Source organism: Rhincodon typus, chromosome 28 (assembly GCF_021869965.1).
Source record: "Rhincodon typus isolate 14 chromosome 28, sRhiTyp1.1, whole genome shotgun sequence".
Lineage (NCBI taxonomy): Eukaryota > Metazoa > Chordata > Chondrichthyes > Orectolobiformes > Rhincodontidae > Rhincodon > Rhincodon typus.
Genome location: NC_063359.1, coordinates 32,051,564 through 32,077,214, shown reverse-complemented (window position 1 = coordinate 32,077,214; position 25,651 = coordinate 32,051,564). Strand labels below are relative to the sequence as shown.

General features: G+C 42.4%; 1 protein-coding gene across 2 annotated transcripts in view; it reads right to left on the bottom strand.

The window, feature by feature from the left end:
* Positions 1-25,651, bottom strand: part of LOC109937759 (SH2 domain-containing protein 3C-like) — a 152,743-nt gene that overhangs the window by 89,740 nt on the left and 37,352 nt on the right. For both annotated transcript variants that reach the window (XM_048613726.1, XM_048613727.1), the window contains one exon: positions 8,436-9,126. In XM_048613726.1, the coding sequence (XP_048469683.1) occupies positions 8,436-9,126 (691 nt within the window). The remainder of the gene's footprint in view (positions 1-8,435; positions 9,127-25,651) is intronic.

Below are 25,651 nucleotides of genomic sequence, written 5' to 3'. Positions count from 1 at the left end.
CATTCCTTCCATCACCAATGCTCAGTAGCAGCAGTGTGTACTATCTATGAGATACACTGCAGAAATTTACCCAAGATCCTGACACAGCACCTTCCAAACCCGTGACTACTTGCATCTAAAAGGACAAGGGCAGCAGATACATGGGAACAGCAGCATCTGCAAGTTCCATTCCAAGCCACTCACCATCCTGACTTGGAAATATATCACCATCCTTTCAGTGGTGCTGGGTCGAATTCCTGGAATTCCTTCCCTAACAGCATTGTGTGTCGACACTCAGCACCTGGACTGCAGTGGTTCAAGAAGACAGCTCAACACCACCTTCTCAAGGGCAACTAGGGACAGGCAGTATATTGCTGGCTAGCCAGTGACACTCACCCATGAGACAATAAAAAAATTGGTCCTGCAGACTTTAACTCCTCACTGTTCAATGGCTTCTGCCAACTCCCCCAACTTCCCTCCTCCACAAAGCAATTGGGACTGGGGTTGGGGTGGGCCGAGGTGGGGTGGGGGATTGTCACTGGAAAATTTCGGAGCTGATATTGATGGATTTCTGTTGGGCAGGGGACTAAGGTACATAGATGCAGTTAGGATTCAGGCCTGCCATGACCTAATTGAATAGTGACGGAATTGGCTGAAGGGGCCTGAATGGTCCATATTGTTCTATGTTTCATGCCTCTTGAATGTCAGCAGTCTGTGTGTGTGTGTGTGTGTGTGTGTGTGTGTGCGCGCATATGTGCTTGTAGGCGACTGGGATGGATGGAGACAGATGGTCAGGAGATAGATCACAGCCCAGCTCTGTGATCACTCATTGCTCACATTCACTGGATAGGAATCAAAAATTGGGGTGACATCGTGGCTCAGTGGTCAGCACTGCTCCCTCACTGTGCCAGAGACCCGGGTTCAGTTCCACCCTTGGGCGACTGTCTGTGTAGAGTTTGCCCATTCTCGCTGTGCCTGTGTAGGTTTCCTCCGGGTGCTCCGGTTTCCTCCCACAGTCCAAAGATGTCCAGCTTAGGTGGATTGGCTATGCTAAATTGCCCATAATGTCCAGGGATGTTTAGGTTAGGTGGGTTAGACATGGGAAATGCCAGGGTTAGGGGAATGGGTCTGGGTGGGATGCTCTTCAGAGGGGCGGTGTGGACTTGTTGGGCCGAATGGCCTGTTTCCACACTGTAGGGATTCTATGAAACAGATGAAGGAATGTTTGCAGTCCCTCACTCAACTCCCTCCCCACATTGGAATGGAGGCCACAAATATACTGGCATTGGGCAGTGTATCAATTGTAGGCAAATTGCGGCTCCTCCCTGCAGACAGGTGACCTGGCTGGTTTTTTAATAATTTTCATTTTAAAATGTGTTGCTGACGGGGTACCTTCTTTTTAATGCTGTCTCTCAGATACTAACCTTTTACTGCAGCTTGATACTCCTGCAAGAAAACCTAACTAAAAGGAACAGGAAAAGACCATTCAGCGCATCGAGCCTGCTGTGCCATGCAAAATGCTCGTCTCATCTTGGGTTTCAGCTGCACCCTCCCATTTGCTCTCCAGTTCCCCAATTCCCCGTGAGGCCAAAATTGTCTGAAACTAGAAGGCCTTTGATTGGTCATCCAGCTTCAACAGTCTGTCCAGCCTCTGTTGGTTGATCAAAGAACCTGTTGCCTCACCAATTAAGAGCTCACCCACTTGAAACACCTAACTTTAATTAGTTCCCTCCCTCAACACTAACACTATCTTACACCCCACCACTGTCCCCTGGACAAATGTTTGTGACACAAAAACAAATTTGGTCCTTGTTTCCCACCTCTAGTGTGAGACTCTGATTTTCCATTGCCAACTTCAATTGGAACATCCCAATCCCTCCCCTGGCTCAAAATAGTTCACTTAGTACAGACTGAATTTGGAACCTTCCCAGTCTGTACATTTCTGCAAATTGCTATGTTTATCAGCTGAGCTGTCGGTAACCTGCTCTTTGAATATCAGCAGAGTCTTTTCAGCTGTGTTAACTGATCTCTGCCACTTCAGTTAGAAGGTCATTGCAATTGATTTTTGCATCCTTGAGCTACAAAAAGGAACTTCTAATGCTGCCACTCCTGCACACTGACTTATGGCGTACATATGTGTGGTGATCGGCATCAATCGCACCCATGACTTAGCTGACCTAGACCTCATGAAATAGGAGTAGGAGTAGGCCATTCGGCCCCTTGAGTCTGCTCTGCCAGTCAATATTATCATGCCTGATCTCTGCCACTTTCCTGTTTGTCTCCCATAACCCTCATAGAAACATAGAAAAATAGGAACAGGAGTTGGCCATTCAGCCTTTCAAGGGTGATCCACCATTCAATATGATCAGAGCTGATCATCCAACTTAGTACCCTCTTCCTACTTTCTCCCCATAGCCCTTGATCCCTTTAGCCCCAAGACTCCCTCATGCTAAATAGTTACGCAACCCCCGAGTGGTCCGCGTCCAACTTCTTAGAGGGACAAGTGGCGTATATCTACCTCCTTCTTGAAAACATTCAATATTTTGGCCTCAACTATTGTTTGTGGCAGAGAATTCTACAGCCTCACCACTCTCTGGGTGAAGACATTTCTCATCATTTCGGTCCTAAATGACCTAACCCCATATCCTTAGACTGGGACCCCTGGTTCTGAACTCCCCGGTCATCAGGAACATCCTTCCTGCATTTACCCTGTCTAGTCCTGTTAGAATTTTTTAGATTCCTATGAGATTCTTTTCATTCTTCTAAACTCCAGTGAATATTGCCCCAACCAATTCAGTCTCTCTTCATACGTCAGTCCTTCCAACCCAGAGATCAGTCTCATTGCACTTCCTCCATAGCCAGAACATTCTTCCTCAGAGAAGGAGACTAGAGCTGCACACAATACTCCAGCTGTGGTCCCACCAAAGCCTTTTCAGTTGCAGCAGGACATCCCTGCTCCTGTACTTGAATCGTCTCACAATGAAGGCCAACGTACCATTTACCTTCTTCACCACCTGCTGCAACTGCGTGCTTACTTTCAGTGACTGCGTATAAGGACACCCAGGTGTCATTGTCATTCCCTTCTCTCAATTTATAGCCATGCAGATAATAATCCGCCTTCCTGTCTTTGCTAGCATAGTGGATAACTTCACATTTGTCCACATTAGATTTGATCCGCTGTGCATTTACCCACTTATTCAATTTATCCAAATTACACAGACTCACATCTCTCAAAAATCTGTGCAGTTCTGTCTTGCATATATTCAATGACCCAACTTCCACTGATTCCTGGGCTAGAGAATTCCAAAGATTAACAAGATGAACTACCTCCTTATCTCCATCTTAAATGGGAGACCCTATATTTTGATACTATGTTCCCTCGTGCTAAATACACCCATGAGGGTAAACATCCTCTCAGCAGCCACAGCCACACTGTCAAGCCTGCTCACAATTTTATATGTTTCAATAAGATTACCTCTCATTCTTCTAAACCCCAATGCGTGTAGACCAAAACTGCTCACTCTCTCCTCACAAGAAAATCCCTTCATCCCATGATTCAAATTATCTCTGACTACTTCCAATGCAGGTACATCTATCCTTGAGTAAGGAAACCTAAACAGTACACAGTATTCCAGGTGTCCATCTTGCCAATCTTGCTACAGCTGTAGCAAGACTTCCCTGAAGTTTATTCTCCCTCTGCCTTGCAGTAAAGACCTGCGAGATTCTGCAAACCATCCTGAAAGCCTAGGGCTCCTTTCTTTCATCCTTACTTGTTGATTTTGCTAGTTGTTTTCTACAAAGTCTTCCTGCAATAGGGTAAATAGGTATAATGACAAAGAATTTCACATTAAAGACTGACTCTCATGAGATGAGAAAAATCATTGCAAACTCTAAGTGAGACAGTTTGCAATATCTGGACAATAATTTTGAGTCAATTGAGATTTAAGGATACATCAAGTAACCAAAGGTCAGAATCAGTACTCTTGCAAATACATGAATGAGATTTAGGAGGGGTTTATTCAATGTCTGACCTCAATCATTAGTTTCTGTTAAAATTATCCTGTATTAATTGTGCCACAGAGCGATGAATTTGTGAATGAGAATCACCAATGAGAGCAGCTGAGCCTGAGATACTGTTAACTTCTTTATAAAAGAAGCTGGATGAATATCTGAAGAGAGCTGATAGTTATAGGATCAGCTGCAGACTGAGGGTGATTAAATACTCCATAAAGCACAATGGTTCCACTCCTGTTTGGGTGCATTGTTTCAGCTGTGGCTGTGTGGATTAGAATGTTGCAGGTTTAATCTTTTTCAAATGTCTGAGTGCAACAATCAAGCCTGAGATTCCAATGCAGTACTGAGGGAGCACTGCACTGCCAAAAGTGTTGTCTGGATAAGATTTGAAATTGGGACTTCATTTGCACTCTCAGATGGGTTTTAAATGTTAGGTGGTAGGATAGTGGCACCTGTCAATGGACACTTCAGAGACACACTGTCAATGGACAGTCCAGAGACACAGGCCAGTGCTCTGGGGATATGGATTCAATTTCCCTCCTGATAGCTGGTGAAGTTATAAATTCACTTAATAATAAAAAAAAGTGTGGAATTAAAAGCAGTTTCAGAAACTACCCTTGACTGTTGAAAACTCATCCATAATTCCTTCAGGGAAGGAAACCCAATGTGGTCTGACCTACATGTGACACCAGACCCAAAGCAACGTTGGTGACTCTGAAATGGCCTAGTAAACTGCTCATTTCAAGAGATGAGCAACAAATACTGACATTGCCAGTGATGCCCACATCTCATCAAAGAATGAAACAAATTCCCGTGGCCTCTGTTTGAAGAATAGTAGACAAGTTATCCCTGGTGTCCTGGCTAATATTTATCCCTCAATCAACATCACAAAAACTGATGACCTATATTATCACATTATTGTTTGTTTGAGTTTGCTATTAGTAAATTGGCTGCTTTGACTACATTGGAGAAACTTCATTGACTGTAAAGCACCTTTTTGTGTCCTGTGGTTGTACAAGATGCTACATGAATGCAAGTCTATCTTTCTTTTTACTTTAGGAGAAAACAGCAGACCAGAGATATATGGTGGTGGAGTTGGGGTAAGCTGTGAAAACACTGCACATCATTTGGTAACTTCTGCTTATCAGGACCTGAGAGTTGAGACCTAGATTGATCTGATCTTTGGATGGAGTCAGCTTAATGGGCATAGTCTTTTGTACTCTATATTTCCTCAGTTTTATTCTAACAAGTATCCACAATAACTGAAGCTTAAATTTACAATTTTTAAACAATAAAGAAATACTTGGAAAGGGTGCCATTTGATGCACAGAAAGAGGTCATTCAGCCCATTGAGTAATAGCGTCATACAGCAGAAATGAACACTTCGGTTCAACTCATCCGCACTGACCAGACATCCCAATCTGACTAAGTCCCATTTGGCCCATATCCCTCTAAACCCTTCCTATTCACATACCCATCAAAATGCCTTTTAAATGTTGTAGTTGTACCTGCCTCCACCATTGCCTCTGACAGCTCGTTCAGCACAAACCACACTCTGTGTGAAAAAGCTACCCCTTAGGACCTTTTTAAATCTTTCCCCTCTCACCTTAAACCAATGTTCTCTAGTTTTGGACTCACCCCCACTCTAGGAAATGGACCTTAGCCCTTAACCTTATCCATGCCCCTCATGATTTAATAAACATCAAAAAGGTCACCCCTCAGCCCCCAACACTCCAGGGACAAAAGCCCCAGCCTATTCAGCCTCTCCCTATAGCTCAGTCCTGGCAACAGCCACGTAAATCTTTTCTGCACCCTCTCAAGTTTAATAACATTCCTCCCATTGAAGGGTGACCAGAATTGTACACAGTATTCTAAAAATGGTCTCACAAATGTCCTATACAGCCACCACTTAACATCCCAACTCCTATACTCAGTGTTCTGACCAATGAAGGCAAGGGTACCAAATGCCTTCTTCATCACCCTGTCTACCCGTGATGCCACTTTCAAGGAACTATGCACCTGAACCCCTAGGTCCCTCTGTTCAGCAACATTCCCCAGGGCCCTACCATTAACCGTATAAGTCCTGCCCTGGTTTGCCTTGCCAAAATGCAACGCCTCACATTTATCTAAATTAAACTCCGTCCACCACTCCTCGGCCCAGTGGCACATCTGATCAATGTCCCATTGTACTGTGAGATAATCTTCTTCACTGTCCACTACACCACCTTATTTGGCGTAATCTGCAAATTTACTAACCATACCTCCTGTATTCAAAACCAACTCATTTATATAAATGATGAAAAGCAATGAACCCAGCACCAATCCTTGTGGCACACTGCTGGTGACAGGCCTCCACTCCAAAAACAACCCTCCACCACCACCCTCTGTCTCCTACCTTCAAGCTAATTTTATATCCAAATGGTTAACTCCCCCTGGATCCTATGTGATCTAACATTACTAACTAGTCTAAACCTTATCGAATGATTTGCTGAAGTCCATATAGGCAATGTCGAACACTCTGCCTTCATCAATCCTCTTTATTACCTCTTCAAAATATTCAATCAAGTTGATGAGACATGATTTCCCATGTACAAAGCCATACTGACTATTCCTTTCCAAATGCGTATAAATCCTGTCCCTCGGAATCTCTTACAACAATTTATCCACCACTGACATAAGGCTCACCAGTCCACGGCTCCCTGGCTTTTCTTTACAGCATTTCTTAAATCATAGCCAACCTCCAGTCTTCCGGCACCTCCTCTGTGGCTGTTAATGATATGACTATCTCTGCAAGGGGTCCAGTAATCTCTTCCCTAGCTTCCCACAAAGTTCTGGGAAATACCTGATCAGGTCCTGGGAATTTATCTACCTTTATGCATTTTAAGACCGTCAGCACCTCCTCTTCTGTGATATGAACTCTTTTCAAGACATCATTATTTATTTCCCCAAGTTCGCTAGCTTCCATGTCCTTCTCCACAGTGAGTACTGATGCAAAATATTTGTTTAGTATCTCACCCATTGCCTGTGGTTTCACACATAAATGGCCACAGTGATCTTTAAGGTGCCCTTTACTCTCCCTAGTTACTCTTTTGCCCTTAATGTATTTATAGAATCATTTTGGATTCTCCTTAACTCTATTTGCCAAAGCTATCTCATGTCCTCTTTTTGCCCTCCTGATTTACTTCTTAAGTATACTCTTACTGCCTTATACTCTTCTACGGATTCACTCGATCTCAGCTGTCTACACCCATATATGCCTCCTTCTTTTTCTTGATCAGAGCTTCAATTTCTCTAACCATCCAGCATCTGCCAGCCTTGCCCTTCACAATAAGAGGAACATACTGTCTCTGAACTCATGTTCTCATTTTTAAAGGCCTCTCATTTTCCAACCATCCGTTTACCTGCGAATAGCCTCCTCCAATCAACTTTTGAAAGTAAAAACCGAAAGAACTGCAGATGCTGTAAATCAGGAACAAAAACAAAAACTGTGTTCTGAGGAAGGGTCACTGGACCTGAAATGTTAACTCTGATTTTTTCTTTACAGATGCTGCCAAACCTGCTGAGGTATTCTAACAACTTCTGTTTTTGCAACTTTTGAAAGTTCCGGTCTAATAGGTTCAATTGTATCTCGGCCAGCTAAATAAATCAGTCCAGCCATTTTAACTTTCCCACTTTCAACGCTTTGTCTGTAGCCTTGCAAGTTACAATGCTTCAGGTCCCGATCCAGGTTCCTTTTACAGGAATTGAGGGTTTCCACCTCAACCACCAAACTGAGCAGTGAATTCCAGCCCCCGCAATGTGCCCTCACAGCTATGTGGTTATGCAGTCACGATGGGGTTTGTGCACTCCACTGGAGTGATTGTTGTGCAAATGCACTGACTTCTGGTTTTGGAAGTAACTCCTGTGCACCGACCTCAAGAGTTCCACATATTGAAAAGAAATTTAGAGGAAACCTTGAGAGATAGTAGGAACTGCCGATGCTGGAGTCTGAGATAACAAGGTGTAGAGCTGGATGAACACAGCAGGCCAAGCAGCATCAGAGGAGCAGGAAAGCTGACGTTTCGGGTTGGGACCCTTGAAGGGTCGAGAGAAAACATTGCCTTTTTGTTGAAAAACTTTTTACCAATGTCCCTTTAACCCCTTTACAAATCACATTGATCAAATTGTCAACTTAAAGGCAGAAATTAAAAATAATTGAGGTGATATTTTACTCCAGAACAACAGGCTTCAGCAGCCTAGGCCTCCCTTTTATCAGGTGCTGATTCAATTTAATCTCTAGTGACAATGATTACGGGAGCACAATGAAAAGGGGACAAATTAACTGATGGGTTTTAGCCATCAAATTTTAAATGATTAAAGAACAAATTTCTTCTCATATATGAGACAAATTGTACTAATTAGAGCCTAGAAGACAGACCGAACATGAACTCTGATGATCATACCTGTCATCGATCAGCTCACTCTTGCTATCAACACTGTTGACTTCTGCTGAATGAAACTCTCCTGTCCCATCTTTAGGAGAAAGTGCTTTCGTCTGACCATCGGCATTTTCTGCCTCACTCAGTCCTCTTTGGATATCCATGACTTGTGATTCAACTGGTATAGACCTGTCACTTTTATTCTGAGCTGTGTCTGATTTGGTTGAAGGTTTGGCAGAATTTGACATTGCTGCATTCGAGTCAGAGAACACAGGCTGTGAACAACTGGGACTCGAACATCCCTGAGCTGGTTTGACTTCTTTGTCTGACTCAGGTGGTGCAGGTCCCTTCTTTGATGCCTCAGTTTGGTCACTGTTTGGCACTGGTGGCAGTGGTCCCAGTCTGCTCCTCCCTCCTGCCTGCGCATCTGAAGTACTGGAACTTTTGATTGGTTTCTGCACCCTGTTCGAGTTTCGGCGTGGCATTGTGCCAATATAGGTGTACATTTCACTTGAATGGGCATAGCTGGGGCTCCGTGGCATAGTTTCCAAATCGTCTACTGTTTCCTGTCCTACCTCCTGGTGAATCTGGAGGCCCAGGTGGTTCCCTTCCAATTGTTTCTTCTTCTCATCAAGCACACTGCTTGAAGATCGTCGTAGTGACAGATTGCGTGGGATGTTAGTTAAACTGCCGAAGCCCTTAAATTTAAAGAACTCTGAAACAAAAGCAACAAATGAATGGTAATTAAAAAACATTTATAAAATAAGAGACTACCACTGAGCCTATTAATCTTCCTCCTTCTACCAATTGTATAGAAATGTCCCAACCAATATTCAACCAATAATTAACTGGATAATCTGATCATTTGTTTAGTTGCTATTTGTGGGAGCTTGTGTGTGAATTGGCTGCTGCTTTTACTACATTACAATAGTAAGTATATTTCGGAAGTACCTAATTGACAATTAAGCATTGTGGAGCACCCAGAGGCTGTGAAATGTGGTATATAAATGTAAGTTATTTATTTACAACTTTTCAATACCAACAACCATGTCCCACACATTTAACTCAATGAATGTTTGCTTTAAAAAACACAGAGTAGTTAGAATATGGCTTTCATTATCACATGAATTAATTGCGTTTGAGTTTGATTTATTGTTGTCACATGTATCGAGGTAAGGTGAAAAGTGTTGTTTTGCATGTGTACAGGCAGAAACTACCATACAATGAGGCTAGATGTGTATATAAGAGAGAAAGGTTTGGTGCAGTATGTTAATGCGATAAAGTATGAGTGTAGAGGGAAGGGGTTTGTATGAAACACAAACACTAGTGCACACCAGTTAGACTGAATGGCAGATTTCTGTGCGTAACTTGTATGTAATTCTATTTGATATAAATACTTCGTGATCTTTAAAGATATTCACCCAAACCTCTATAATATTCAAAAATTCAAACAGAAAATGTTGGGAATATTCAACTGGCAGCACCTGTGGAGAGAGAAACAGCATTAATGCCCTGATAGAAAGATCACAAACTAAAATGTTAAGTCTGTTTTTCTTTCCACAGGTTTTGCCAGACCTGCCGAGTCTTTCCAGCACTTTTTGTTCTGATTTCAGATTATCACTATACTCAGTGTGTGGCTTTTATTTTAATGATCAACCATTCTTGAACCTTGCTCTGCTGCCCTTTTCAGCAAACGTTCATCAAGCCCCACTCCAGAAGCTGGAGGAACCACCATGACTATGAAATGATTCATCGGCAGAATCTGTACATGTCCCTGGAGACACTTAACTTCATTTCCAATCAAATTCCCATCAAAAGAAAGATTTAGTCTCAAATGCTTTTGTTAGAGGTCAGTGCCAGATTTGCTGCTCAATCAGAGAAACGGGGAGGAACTTGTGTTTCGTTCAATCTTTAATCTCAATTGAGGCTTGTGTCTCTCTAACCTTCAATTAAAGGTTAACTGCGTTCAGCCTAAATTAGGATTGAAGACTCAGAACCATGACTTTACCAGCTCAAGGCAATGGGTTGAAGCTTGAAGACTGATGCCTTCATCTACCAGTCTTGCTTACAGTTAATATTTTACAGGGATGGTCATATTGTTTCTCCACAAACCAAAATAACTCTCTCCAAACCTCTCCAGGTAGGCCCTGTTCTTCTAATGCATGAGATATACTTGAATATTTGAAAGCTAATCATCAATTCTTGTTTAATGCACCGCAAAATGTTCACTGGTGATGGATGTGTGGAAATTCCCTGTAGCAAGATGGAGAAAGCTTTTGGCTTCTATTAAGGTGTGACATCTTAATCCCCTGTAAAATAGAACACCAGAAAGATTCGCATTCTAGAAACTCCATTCCCTACCTCAGGATGGTCTCAAAGCATTTTACAGCCAATTAGGAATTTTTAAAGTGTGGTCATAACAGCAGAAAAAATGGGGTAAGCTGTTTGGTAAAAGATAAAAATGGAATATCATCTCAAGGGATTATTCTCTTTAGGAATTCTCAGATAGTGGTTTCAAAATTTCTGAATGTATGCAGCCTGACTGGTGTGGGAAGCAAACACATCACAAAGAACCCTATACATGTTTGGTGTACTGTAGGTTAGTGTTGATGGTACTGAACAGATGAACAGTAGGAGTGAGTTCACCATAATATGCGATGAAATTGAATTCAACAAAAATCTGGCAACTGTAGGCGAGTACCAGGAAAGTTACCGTTAAAGCTTCTGGTCTGTTGTAAAAGCCCAATATGGTTTACTAATGACTTTCTGAGATAGAGCCCCTAACGAGTCTATATCACCTCTGATTCCTGGAGTGGCTGACTCTTATGCCCTCTGGAAACCTGGGAAGGGCAATTAATTCAGCCTTGCCATTGTAGCCCACATCCCAAGTACACATTTTTAAAAATATCTCTGTGTTGTGGAAGAAGATAGAACCTGAGAGGGAGTTTGCCCATTGGATCTGTGAGTTTCTGAGCTCAGATATGTTGAGCTAGGTGGAGGTCATTCAGCTGAGTTGCTAAGGTACAGCTCTTCACCGACCTCCCACCCATTGTTTTATCAGTGAAGAATTGCCATTGAAGGGGGAGGGGAGAAGGGGACGCCAGAAACAAAACCTGTGTCAGCAGGCAAGAGTTCCACAGCAGCAGGAGACTCACAATTAAACTAAACACAGGGGAAAAACCGAGTGAAGAGAAATGTCTTGCTAATCTTCCAACAATATCTTAATGCTAATAAAAACTTAAAGAGTGCAGTAAAAGCCTGTTAGCAGACAAAAGAGGGAAATGTGGTTCACATTTAAGTTACAGATGAAAGGTCTCTCCGAGGCAGCATTTTAATCTATTTCCAGATGCTGAAACATCTGCTGCGTACGTTTAAAAAATATTTACTGTTTTGACTCTCCTGCACCTCCTTGTGGCTTCTCAGAGCATGGCAATGGCATTGTTCCTAACCCTAAACCCAACCCCCACCATCTCTGGATGAGCTCACCTTACCTGCCTTTGGGAATTTATTGGTGAGAGGGAAATTTGAGCTAATCATCTGGAACAGAAATATCAACCCATGCGTCCCCTGGGGGTAGGATGCAGAAAATGATATAGCGTTACCTTAAAATAAATACGTAAGTGGTTTTGAATAGTTGAAGAGGAACCAGGACCCAAAGGAGATGTTTTTGTCTAAGACACTGCCCCATTCAGAAAATCTACACAGTATATATTTTTGCCAGTGTAAGGAACTACATATTTTTAACAAAAACAGAAATTGTAGCGAGAAAGCAGAATTAACGTTTCGGGTCTAGTAACCCTTCTTCAGAACTACATATTTTTAACTATTTTAGGGATTTTATATGTAATCAGGCTGCTAGAACTAAAATAGAAGAACGTTTTGCCACTTAAAAATCAAGTGTCTTGCATCTACAAATGCAATGTTGCTTTTTGGAAGCAAAAAGAGGGAAGTTTGAGAATACAGGGATAACAAGGTGTAGAGCTGGATGAACACAGCAGGCCAAGCAGCATCATAGGAGCAGGAAGGTTGACATTTCAGGCCTAGACCCTTCATCAGAAATGGGGGAGGGGAGGGGGGTTCTGAAATAAATAGGGAGAGAGGGGGAGGCGGATAGAAGATGGATAGAGGAGAAGATAGGTGGAGAGGAAACAAACAGGTCGAAGAGGCGGGGATGGAGCCAGTAAAGGTGAGTGTAGGTGGGGAGGTAGGGAGGAGATAGGTCAGTCCAGGGAGGACGGACAGGTCAAGGGGGCGGGATGAGGTTAGTAGGTAGGAGATGGGGGTGCGGCTTGAGGTGGGAGGAGGGGATAGGTGGGAGGAAGAACAGGTTAGGGAGGCGGGGACGAGCTGGGCTAATTTTGTGATGCGGTAGGGGGAGGGGAGATTTTGAAGCTTGTGAAATCCACATTGATACCATTGGGCTGCAGGGTTCCCAAGCGGAATATGAGTTGCTGTTCCTGCAACCTTCGGGTGGCATCGTTGTGGCACTGCAGGAGGCCCAGGATGGATATGTCGTCTGAGGAATGGGAGGGGGAGTTGATTGGCACCGAGAATCTTTCAAGTTGCGGAAATGGTACCTGGCAACAACCCTCTGATTGGTTGAGTTGAAGTGTGTTTAAAAAGCTGTAACGGCCAAGCAGCCAATTGCATTAAATAATTTATAGATCGCTCACCATCAAACAGAAAATAAAAAGTCCTAAAATAAAATCCTTTCCTTTACCTAGAACAAAATAAATGTTAGGACTTACACATTGAGGGAGGGTACAATCTAAAATAACGTGATAAACGTTTTAAAAATTAACATTTGTTACCTTTAAAATCCACTAATTAATCTTTTAAGAGCACTTCATGATTAAAAATATATTTTCTCAGGGCCAATTATAAATTTGTCAAATTTTATTCATCATATTTACCACCTGAAAGTAGAAGGGCAGCAGATATATGGGAACACCAGCACCCTCGAGTTCCCCTCCAAGCCATTCACCTTCCTGACTTGGAAATATGTGGTCATTCCTTCACTGGGTCAAAATTGTGGAATTTCCTTCCTAATGGTATTGTGCATCCCTACACAACAAGGACTGAAGCGGTTCAAGAAGGCAGTTCACCACCTTCTCCTGGGCAATCAGTGATGGGCAATAAATGCTGGTCCAGCCAGCAATGCCTACATCTCATGAAAAGATAATCACCTGATTAAACAAGCTGTTATTTTGTAAAGGGCTTTGAGTAGCAATGTTGGGAAGGAAAATTAAATTTTGCTCTGATTTCAGTGATTCCCTGCTCTGAGAGGGAGCCACACCGTGTTCTGACACTGTCACTGTGAGTGACAGGCAGTGACCTCAGGATTTCCATACTAATTTGCACATTCCCAACATCTCAAAGTTGTGATCTGTTTCAGAGGGCTAGTAACAGTGAATATTGGCAGCTCACCATCGACCCCTTCTCCCTTCCCAAGAAAAATCTCAGCTAACACATAAGTAAATGAAGGAATTTGTGTTTGAAATAAATTTGATATCAAAATAAGAACTGGCAAGTAATTTGAATGATTGAGTTGTTTTCTCTTTCACAAAACTAGTTTATGCAGGGCTGTTTCTTTTATAGCATGCTGGCAAGTTGTCTGTTCAATAGCCGCTGCAGACCTGCCTTTGAATGAACTATGTTTTCATTCCCACTGTTGCCCTCCCAGGATTTGTAACAATCTGTCCCCTGTGGACCTGGATCCCTCAGAATAATAAATAAGTAGTATTTTAAAATAATAGCGAGCTCCAGGAATCACCCTTTCACCTGGTAATAGCAGTGCTGGGAGTCCAGAAGCAATAAGCTGAAACAGTCTGTTGAGACAGGGTATATCTTGTCATTTTGCATATCTCCCACTTAATTTTGACAGTTTAAAAAGTGAAAGCCCAAACCAAAGGGATTCTGTTACCAACAGCCTTTCCATGATCTGCAGCCTCTTCAAATGGAGGTGGTTCTGTGGTGTGCTTGGGGGAGGGGGAGGAGACCACATTGAGAGGCTTTTCTCCCCAACGCTACCCAGTAACTGCTGTTTGCAAGCCACCAGCATGAACAAGGGTGAGGCTACTGTGAGTTGGATGTTGATATCCACCATCCTTCCCAGAACGACCATTCTCCACTTAAACAGCAAGGCCAGGGAGCTGTTCAACTGTGAAAGGCAGCTCTATTCACACCTCACATCCTGTCCAACAAGGTGGATGATATTGCCATCAGGAGGAGGGACACTGAAGCTCTTTTTTTACCCCTCCCTAGCCCAAATTGCAGCACCCACACCACCAAAACCAAATCGCTTTAGAAATTTCACCCACTCATGAAATTTCCAAACATTTGGGTTTTATTGACCACTGTGTGAATGAAATTCTGACGCTCCAGCAGGACGAGGGGTCAGGGGATTTACAAATTAGCCAGCCAGGGCCATCTATGGTTGCGGGGGAGAAAAGAAAGTTGAGATGTTCCCAGGGCTTGTGAGTTCAGCCATTTGAGAGCCAGGAGAATTCAAACGCTCTCAGCTATTTCTGGCTTGAATTCCTACAGAGCATATGTGGTTGATTATGAGAATGCCTGGTGCGGTTTAGTGACTTAATGACATCTTAAAATAACAATCAGTCTATGAGACCCCTGTTTAATGAAATTATGTAGTTTGGGAATGATGTTATGTTTGCTTTTAATCATGGGCTTCTCAGTGGCTTTGAGGTTAAAGCTGTAAGGCTGAATGGAAATGTACATTTTTTGTACAGGATTCAGTGACAAGGTTAGAGTTTTCCCAGCCAGCTCTCATTAACCCAGACTGGGTCCCTGTGAGCAGATGTCAAACATCTGTAGACATAAGGGGAAGAGAATACTTCTCCCCACCATATGAAAAAAGAAATGATGGGAAGTTACTCCTGGATGTAGTTACATGTCTTCCCATGATTTGTTAAAAAGATAAAGAAAGACATGCATTTAGAAAGCACCTTTTCTGCATTTAAGCTGTCCCAAAGCAGTTTACAGCTCATTAAGTACTTTGAAAGTACAGTCATTCTTTTATTGTTAGAGACATAGCAGACAGCAACCTTGCACATACATAATGGAATGGTCGCACCACAGATGCAGGCCACTCAACCCATCGTGAGTGTGCTGCTCTCTGCAATGGCAACTCAGCTAATCCCACTCCCGTGTCTTTTCACATAGCCCTGCAATTCTTTTCTCCTCAGATAGTAACCCAATTGCTTTCTGAAAGCTGTGATTGAATCTGCCTCCACCATACTGTCAGGTTGTATATTCTAGGTCCTGACTAGTTGTTGCGTGAAAATGTGTCTCTATGTGTCCAATGTTCCCTCTAAGTTGTGCACAGCCACTCTGAGAGTCCATGTACACTGACTAGCATTCTAGCCTCATTCCAATTCCTTTGCTTTCGCTTTTCCCAGCCATCGCCACACACAGACCTTGGAAATCCACATCAAGGTTGAAGATATTCAAGGGAATATAGCTCATATCGCCACTGCTTGTTTTGCCTATCATCATAAACTGGAGTCCTCTGGTTCTTGACCCTGCCTCCAATCTGAACAGTTTCCTCTTTTCTTGTGTGGACCCCTCATGATTTTGAACACCTTGATGAAATCTTCTCTCAGTCTTCTCCGGAGAAGATCAACAAGATAATCATTAAGTAATCTTTTTAAGGGTTAAATGCTGACCAGGATAACTTACCAACTCTCCTTTTGAATAGTGCTGTGGAATCATTTTAACTTTTGTGCGGGTTAATGTTTCATCTGATAGAAAGTCCCTCCAGCACCACTCCCACAACTCTACACTAAAGTGTCAGCCTAGATAATGTGCAGTACAGCAAATATTGGTTGTAGCCAGGGAGATACACCACCCCCTTCACAGAAAACATGCTACTAGCCTTAAATTCAACCAAACAGCTCAATGTTAACCAGAGAACAGAGGGATTTACAGAGAAATAATCTACTGTGTGACATTTTGTAACACTTCCCTAGCAGTAATTCTGTCAATTATTGAAATAATACCTCAACATATCTAAATAATACAATCACTTGCTTCAACCAATCTGGTTCAATAATGTCCTTTAGGGAAGGAAACTACCATCCTTACTTGGTCTGTCCTACATGTGACTCCAGACCCACAGCACTGTGGTTGACTCTCAACTGCCCCCTGGGCAATTAGAGATAGGCAATAAATGCTGCCTGGCCAGCGATGCCCTCATCCCGTGAATGAATAATGAAAAAAAAGTATGATTTCATGAATAGAATACTCCACATTCCTTTCTGATTGGTGTGTGCTAACCCTGTGGTATTCTATAAGCAACCAATCAGAGCAAAGAATCATACTTCACGACATTATATTTTCAAAACAAATTAATTTTTAAAATAAATGACATGACTTCAGCAGCTTAAAGCAGAGGTAGATAGATTCGGCAGGGCATATGGAAATGTGGAACTCAAAATAGAGGCATATTACCCATGATCTTACTGAATGACACAGCAGCCTCATAGCTCAAATAGCCTACCTCTGCTATTAGTTCATATGTGTGTAAAGCTAGCTAAGAGTCATGTGCTGTTCAGAGATCGAACAAAACCATGGGCCCACTGATTATGTAATAGAGGCAATTAATGAACAATTGTGTATTTGTCATCAATGTCACAGGAGGGCAGCTAACATTCAACAACAATATACCAATGGTGGACTTTCATCTTTACCACTGTTCTGAAAATGGGGAGTAATGGAATGGGTGGAGGGGGTAAGAAGTGGATGTTAGACTTAAGCACAGTAGTCACCAAGCAATGCATTATCTGATTCTGTGTAACATTCTTGGAATTATTATTTTATAACACAAAATCACACCCAGATGAGCTGAGTCAAAAAATGTGGAACAGGAAAAGCACAGCAGGTCAGACAGCATCCGAGGAGCAGGAAAGTTAACGTTTTGGGTCAGAACCCTTCTTCAGGACTCTGTCTCCCAGATGAGCTGACTTCGTTTATGTAGGAGCTGGGATGTCATGTTGCAACTGTGCAGGATACAGGCCACTTTTGGACTATTGTGTAAAATTCTGGTCACCCTTGTATGGGAAAGATGTTGTTAAACTTGAGAAGGTGCAGAAAAGATTTACAAGAATGTTGCCAGGACTGGAGGGTTTGAGCTACAGTGAGAGGCTGGGGCTATTTTCTCTGGAGTGTTAGAGGCTGAGGGGTGACCTTATAGAGGTTAATAAAATCATGAGGGGCATGGATAGGATGAATATCCAAAGTCTTTTCCCCTGGGTGGGGGAGTCCAAAACTAGAGATCATAGGTTTAAGGTGAGAGGGGAAATATTTAAAAAGGACCTGAGGAGTAACTTTTTCACACAGAGGGTGGTGCGTGTATGGACCGAGCTGCCAGAGGAAGCAGTGGGGGCAGGTAGTTACAACATTTAAATGGCAAATGGATGGGTATATGAATAGGAAGGATTTAGAGGGATATGGGCCAAATTCTGGCAAATGAGACTAGGTGAGATTGGGTTATCTGGTCAGCACTGATGAGTTGGATCGAAGGGTCTGTTTTTGTGCTGTATGACTCTATGACTCTATGTGTGACATATTAAATTCTTGCAAAGAAATCACAACAACACATTTTGGGTGGAATGTGTATACTGTAGTTCCTTTTTTTGGTAGGAAGTAAAATGAATGGATAGTGTGTTGCTGACTTTGGCACTCTGGTATATCATCAAATGACATGAAATCATATTTTGCATTAAATAAATTGGATCAAACACATTCTCGCGTCAACCATGGCTCTGTTGATATGATATTTACCTCTAAGGTTTTGAGATCAAACCCTGCCCCATTATCTAAGCAACAAAATCTAACTTCGCACTCCAGTGCAGTACTGAGGAACTACTGTACTGTTGGAGGTGCCATCTTTTGAATAAGACATTAAACTGAGGCTCTGTCAGCCCTCTCAATTGGATGTAATGGATTCCATGACAGGATTTCAAAGAAAAGCAGGGAATTATCCATGGTATCCTGGCTAGTATTCAGCATTTAGAATGCTAAAACAAAAATTGGCTGGTCATTGCCATACCATGTGGGCTTGCTGTGCATCAGTTGACTGTAATATTTCCTACATTACACCAGTTACGACATTTGAAAAGTACTTCTACAGTGTTAGAGCACTTTTGTACATCTTGTGGGCATAAAAGGTGCAATATAAATGCAAGTTTTTCTTGTTTATTTCATTTTTTATTCATCAATTTCAATTAAGCAGTATACCCAGCAAAACAAAGTAGGCATTAACTGTTAGAGATCAATTAATAAATAATTTAAATTTTAATAATTTAAGAGGTGCTTGCTATGAGTTTATGATGCAGAATGTGATCTTAAGTATGTAACACTCCTGCACATTACTACATAACAAATTCTGCTTGTTCATGAGAATAACATTCTAGTGTATTGTATATCACATAGTATATAACCTAATGATTGTATAAATTATCTAAGTGTCTGACCTAAAAATGAAAGATTTGTAAATAATTTTATGTTGCAAACATCATTTTGAAGCTGAGTCAACTGCGGTTGGGGAACATCTGTGTAAAATGTTCCTTACTTTTTCAATCCGTTTTTCCTCACATTAAAATGTAAGTGAGGTGGAATTTGATTGCAAATATTGAATATTGAGCACAGAGCGCTGAAAAAAAAACCCAAGGGACCAGCGCCATCTAGCTGATCTTCCTCTCGCTCTTTCTTCATGCTATGAGCCCCAGCTGTCCTCAGCAAGATAATCACCAGAAATACATTTCCTGGATTGCAAAACAGCTGCAAATACATTCCAGTGACATATTTTACCACGTTTACAAAGCAGTATGTTTCTTCACACTGAACATTCACACAGCATTATGAAATTCAACCACTGGTATGTCAAAGGTCCCCTTTTCCCAACCATGAATCTATGCATATTTTTAAAAATTCCAAAAACTGTAATTAAAATTTTTCTTCCTCACTGAGTTTTCCTTTTGACTGTTTTTGGTCAATCATGGAGTAGTGGCAGGGAAACTAGCTGGGAGCGCTTACTGAGCCTCACTGGGCGAGGCTTTGACTTCTGCTGTTTAATTTAGTTCTCTCACAGCATTACACCTGGAAACTACTTTAAGCTAGACACTCTAATGATATTATCATTGAGGGTGTGCTGCACTGTCAGAGGTACCACCTTTCAGATGAGATATTAAGCTAAGAAATCCTATCTACCCCCTCAATTTGTTCAAAAGATCCTATTTTAAGGCAGAGCGGGGGCATTTCCCCTGATGCCCTGGTCCATATTTATCCATCAACCAACATCACCGAAACAGATTATTAGGTAATTACTTCATTGCTGTTTGTGGGATCCTGCTGTGTATAGGTTGGCTGCTGTGTTTCCTACAATTACATTTTTTTAAAAAATTGTTTAGTTGTAAAACACTTTGCAATATCTCGTGACCGTAAGGTAATACCAAGTTCTCTTGCATTTTTAAATGAGAATCGAACATTTAAATTAAAATCTTTTCCTGTATCAAAATGAAGGAAGGCACCATGTATGATCTCTTGTCTGTTTTCAGTTAATTGTTCTCACCCACTAAGGACTGGCTTCAATGGGTGTCACTAGACAGGGGTACAACAATGGTGGATTATTTTCTCAGATTCACTGCCTCTCCAACCTATTGATGAATTAGTCATGTCACAAAATGGATACTAGTCAATTCAACTCAAATTAAAATAAAAATCAGCAATAGTGAAAAAAGAACAAATTTTGATGCACTATCTGTTCCATCGATTGAGATAAACATTGTCCTCCTTACACCATTCTGTGCATTTGTCCACTGATCCATCGGGTGGAGCTCGTCTCCCACTGGGTCAGGGTGGCCAGGTTTATACGAATGTCAATTGAAAGGGGTGTGATCAGACAGTAAGAGGTCTACTCCTTGTTTTGTTACTCAATTTGAAATGCAACTTTGAGCTGAAACATCAGTAGAACACAGAATTATAATGTCACAATGCGTACTGGAACAAACAGATTCTAATCTTGATTCTCTATTTTGCTCTATCTTGATCTCTTTTCTTTTTGGCTCTTTCTCGGTTATGCTCTGTCTGTTTATCTGCCTATCTCTCCCTTTCCTTCGCTTTTGCTCATTTTCAGTTAATCTTTCTGTCTGTTTTTCTCTCTCTGATAGCTCTGTCTATGTGTCTGTCTGCCTATCCCTTAATCTGCCCATCTGAGCCTTTCCGTTGATCTGCCTATCTTAGTTTTTCTTTACCTTTCATTAGTTTTCTATAAAACTTACTATAGTTTTGAATCTCTTTAAAACAAAATTATTTGGGATTGGAAGTACATTTGCAATTTATGAAACTGTTATGCAATTAGAGCACGTTATACACATCTATCAATTTTGAATTTAATCATTAATTTACTTGCATAAAGAAATCCAAATCTAATGGATCAGAAATACCCTGCAGCCCAATGGTATCAATGTGGATTTCACAAGCTTCAAAATCTCCCCTCCCCCTACCGCATCCCAAAACCAGTCCAGCTCGTCCCCGTCTCCCTAACCTGTTCTTCCACACACCTATCCCCTCCTCCCACCTCAAGCCGCACCCCCATCTCCTACCTACTAACCTCATCCCGCCCCCTTGACCTGTCCGTCCTCCCTGGACTGACCTATCCCCTCCCTAACTCCCCACCTATACTCACCTTTACAGGCTCCATCCCCGCCTCTTCGACCTGTTTGTTTCCTCTCCACCTATCCTCTCCTCTTCTATCCGTCTCCCCCTCTCTCCCTATTTATTTCAGAACCCCCTTCCCCTCCCCCTTTTCTGATGAAGGGTCTAGGCCCGAAACGTCAGCCTTTCTGCTCCTATGATGCTGCTTGGCCTGCTGTGTTCATCCAGCCCTGCACCTTGTTGTCTCACATTCTCCAGCATCTGCAGTTCCTACTATCTCTGACTGTTTTTAGGTTTCCTTTTAAAATATCTGTTGGGGTTTGTTTTACCCTCCAGGGTGATTTAGAAATAAACAAAAGACCTCAAATCCCTTCCTGAATATTGTCCTTCCTGGTTCCCCTGTCACATTTCTTCCTCCCAGCAGCCCCAATGTCCTCCCATATTTGAGAGAAATGTGTCTTTCTACATTATTAACCCTATGGCTTGTTCACTGAACCTGTGACACGTGTTCCTGGGTTAAAAATGTAAGTGAAGGGTGAAACGTTGGTAAAATTCATAGCTGCCAATTGCAACTCATGGGTTTGCAACTCATTTGCCCTGAGAAGTTGTTAACCTTTCAGAGTAGACTATGACCCTATTTTGTAAAAGAGGAGGAGAGTTCTCCTTAACACCCTGACCAATATTTCCGCCTCAATCAACATCATAAAGACAGATGATCTAGTCATGGCATTGCAAATTGTTTGTGTGCAAATTGGCTCTCATGTTTCCTACATTGCAACAGTGACTGCTCATCAAAAATACTTCAATGACAATAAAGCACTGTTGGACATCCTGAGATCATGACACAGTTTAAATAACTTGAGCCAATTTTTCTTGTTTTAAAACCAAACCGTGTTGAAGAGCTGCCACCACTTTTTAACCACATCAGCATCCAACTACTAGGCAACTACCACATCCTGTAGTCTCAGCTAATGTTGTACATTCAAACCAACTCCATTTAGCCAAACAACGTGGGACGTGTTCTCATTAAAGTGATTCTTGTTCTATTCAAACTCTGCATTTATCTGACCAGAGACTCAGTTTGCACTGAAGCTTTGTGAAACAGAGTGGGCTGTGGGTAGGGGCATGGGAGGAGGTGAGGGTAGTTAGGTGCATGATTAGATGTTGCAAAGAGCATGAATGCTCTGCACCAAACGTATGCAATGACAGCTTTAATGTTATCTCAGAGATGTCTTGCAATAGTTGGTTGAGAGCTGCCGTGCTGTGTTTTGATACAAGCATGTATGGGCACAGCACTAAGACAGATGATATCTATTCACTTCCAAAGCAAGAGATGGCATCTAAACCTCTCATCTTCAAACAACACCATCCTCTCTCTCTCTCTTCTCAGCCTCAGATAATATTCCAATTTTGCAGTTTATAAGTCAGCTTTTTAAGGGGAAGTTATTTGTATCTCTGACAGGAAACTGCTTCACCCATCAAGACTAAACAGATTCAGCATTCAAAGGCAAAGTCTGTTTTTCAGATTTCCGTTGCATGCAAATGTTTTTTGAGTTTGTAACTGTAAATTTAGCACTGAAACCATTACCTTCCCATTTAGCATTAAAGCTGTTATCTGCAGAAACAAATTCTCTCTTTTCCCAAAACTGCTGTAAAGGATAATCAACTTAATTTTTTTAAATTCATTCACAGGATCTAGCTATTGCTGAGAAGCCCAGCATTTATTGCCAATCCCCAATTGCCTTTGTACTAAGTGACTTGCCAGGGCCATTTCAAAGTCAACCACATTGCTGAGGGTCTAGAGTCACATGGAGGCCAGACTGGGTAAGGACAGCAGATTTGCTTCCCTGAAGTTACTGAACCAGATGGAAATTTATGACAATCTACTGTGGCTAGCATTAAGATAGCTTTTCATTCAATTCAAATCACCATCTTCCATGTTGGGATTTGAACTCATATCCCCAAAACCTTAGTCTAGGGGCCCTGGATTACAAAGCAAGTGACATCACCACTACACCAGCACCTCCCTGTGTATTTAGATAGTGCTCAGGACATTTCATAGTATTTACAGTCAATGAAGTGTTTTTTTTAACTGATTGTCATTGTTGTAATATTAGAAAAGAAAAATTTATAGCAAAGACCCACAAATAGAAATGACTTGTTCATTGAGATAACAGCAGAGAATGCTGGAAACACTCAGCAAGTCAAAAAGCATCTATGGAGAGAGAAACAGAACCTGATGAAAGGCCACCAAACTGAAGCATAACTGTTTCTCTCCACATATTCTGCTTGACCTCCTGAGTATTTACCTGTTTTTATTTCAGAAATCCAGCACCTTCAGCCTTTAGCATTTGTATTGTTCTTCTGATGTCGATTAGCATAATTAAGATAATGGGCAGCATTTTACTGGGCTTGTCTTCATTAAGTCTGAGTTGAGTCAAGTTTTGGGAGGGATTCCCGTCATGAGGCCTAGTGAGCTTTTTCATCATATCTCACCAAACCCACTTCATTAACTCTCCACCCTGCCCTATTCCGTCCTTGTTGTCAGATCCTAGCTCCATCATGCCATGCGTTCTCTGGAAACAACTCACCACTCAGCAGGTACTTTAATCAACACTCACGCCCACCCCATCGTTAAAAGGCTGTTGAGCACCCGGACAAACACTGTCAGTCTGAACCTGCCCTGCACAGCTCCTGACATTTGCCTTGGACATGGCAGGCAAGAGAAATGTACTGTCCTGCTCTAGGGGCAGGTTCCTGGAAGCCCTGATGGAATGGTGCACAGATGGGACCCCCTCTACCCCCAGGACCAGCAGCAGAGGCCATGACATCAGACTCTGCCAGCCTGGGCTGAGATTGCTACCTGGGTCAGTGCGGTTTTAGCTAACTGGAGAAATGCTCAGCAATGTAGGAAGAAGGTCAATGACCTTCTCCACTCCACCAGATCAAGTGCCACTATCTTCTCTCCATTACCTCTCACTCACTGTATCTCGACTACAATATCCATCTCTTGCCAAGGTTCTTGCTCTACCAGCCTCACTATTGCTTGCAATGTCCTCCCTTCTTGCTGTCAACCCCCTAACCCCAAACACCACCAAATCCTGCATGCCCTCTCTGCTGCCTACTCCGTCACTCAGGTCACTTCCCCAACTGCGCTAAAATGCTGCACCATTCAATTCTGTCTCTCTTACTCCCTATCTCTGTCTCATTCCAGAACCAAAACAACACCCAATTGGGCAAAGAGAGTCAAGACAGTTGGTGGGTTGCCTGACATTCAGTTTCTTACCCCTTATGTGAGGAGCTCAACCCAGAGTGACTGACTGACCATTTCCAAACCTCTGCACTGGTATCAGAGGCTACCCTTGACTTACCGTGCCAGGATCCTCTTACTGAGGCCTGCTGACAACCGTGAGGAACTTCCTTCTTTCGTGTCTGTGCAAAATGGTAAAGCTAGGCAGGAATGCTGTGATCATCCAGGTAAGCTCAGAATGAGTGCGCAATGAGAGCAAGTGAACAGGCCAGAGATACAGCCTGGACCAGTCCATGCCTCTGAACACACAATGCTCTTGCTGCAGTTTTATATAGTGTGGAGGTGCTGACCAGGGTGGACGAGGTCAGAAATCACATGACACCAGGTTATAGTCCAACAGGTTTATTTGAAAACACAAACTTTCGGAGCCTCAGTCCTTCTTTAGGTGTTGAAGAAGGACTGAGGCTCCGAAAGCTTGTGTTTTCAAATAAACCTGTTGGACTATAACCTGGTGTCATGTGATTTCTGACCTTGCAGTTTTATAGCAATGAGAGTTGCCAATGAAGCCTGAGGTGCAACATTGAAATTGCAGAAATGTCCTGTAATTCAGGGAGTCTGCTTCAATGCCTTTTCAGGAAGGTGCCATGACAACTCTTAGACTCTGACACATACCAGGTGCCAACATCCATAGATGTTGGTTGCACGTTGGCAATGCCCATGGAACGTGTCCTGGTCAAACAATGGAGGCCAAGTACATGTTCTGGTTTCTACGTCATGTTCTCTCAGTGTCTAGCCTGTTTGGTGAGTTTGGTAAGGTAGAAAGTTGAATATTAATGAGGCAAATTGGGACATTAGCAAGGCGTTGGCTTTACTTGCCATTGCCTGGCAAAAACCTCATCATGCTGCTTATGTAAACCACGAAAGTTGGAGTGGGCTCCCAACATCTAGATTGGTTTCATTGGACTTCCTGCCCGATTCTGCCACACATCTCACCATAACCCATGTCACTCAGACCTCTATATGATTCCACCCAATGAGACTGCTTCTGGAGTACTTCTGGATCACATTGTTATAAGGAAGAATATAAATTGGTTGAACACTTTTCAGAGAAAATTAACCAGACTAATATCTGGAATTGGTGGTGGGGGGCGGGGTTTGGTTGCCTTATGGTGAAAGGTTGGGACAGGTATCCACTGGAGTTTAGAAGACTCAGAGGCAATTTGATTGAAACGTAAAATCCTGAGGGATCTTGACAGGATCATTGTGGAGAGGATGTTTCTACTCGTGGAAGAATCCAGAACAAGGGGGTGACTGT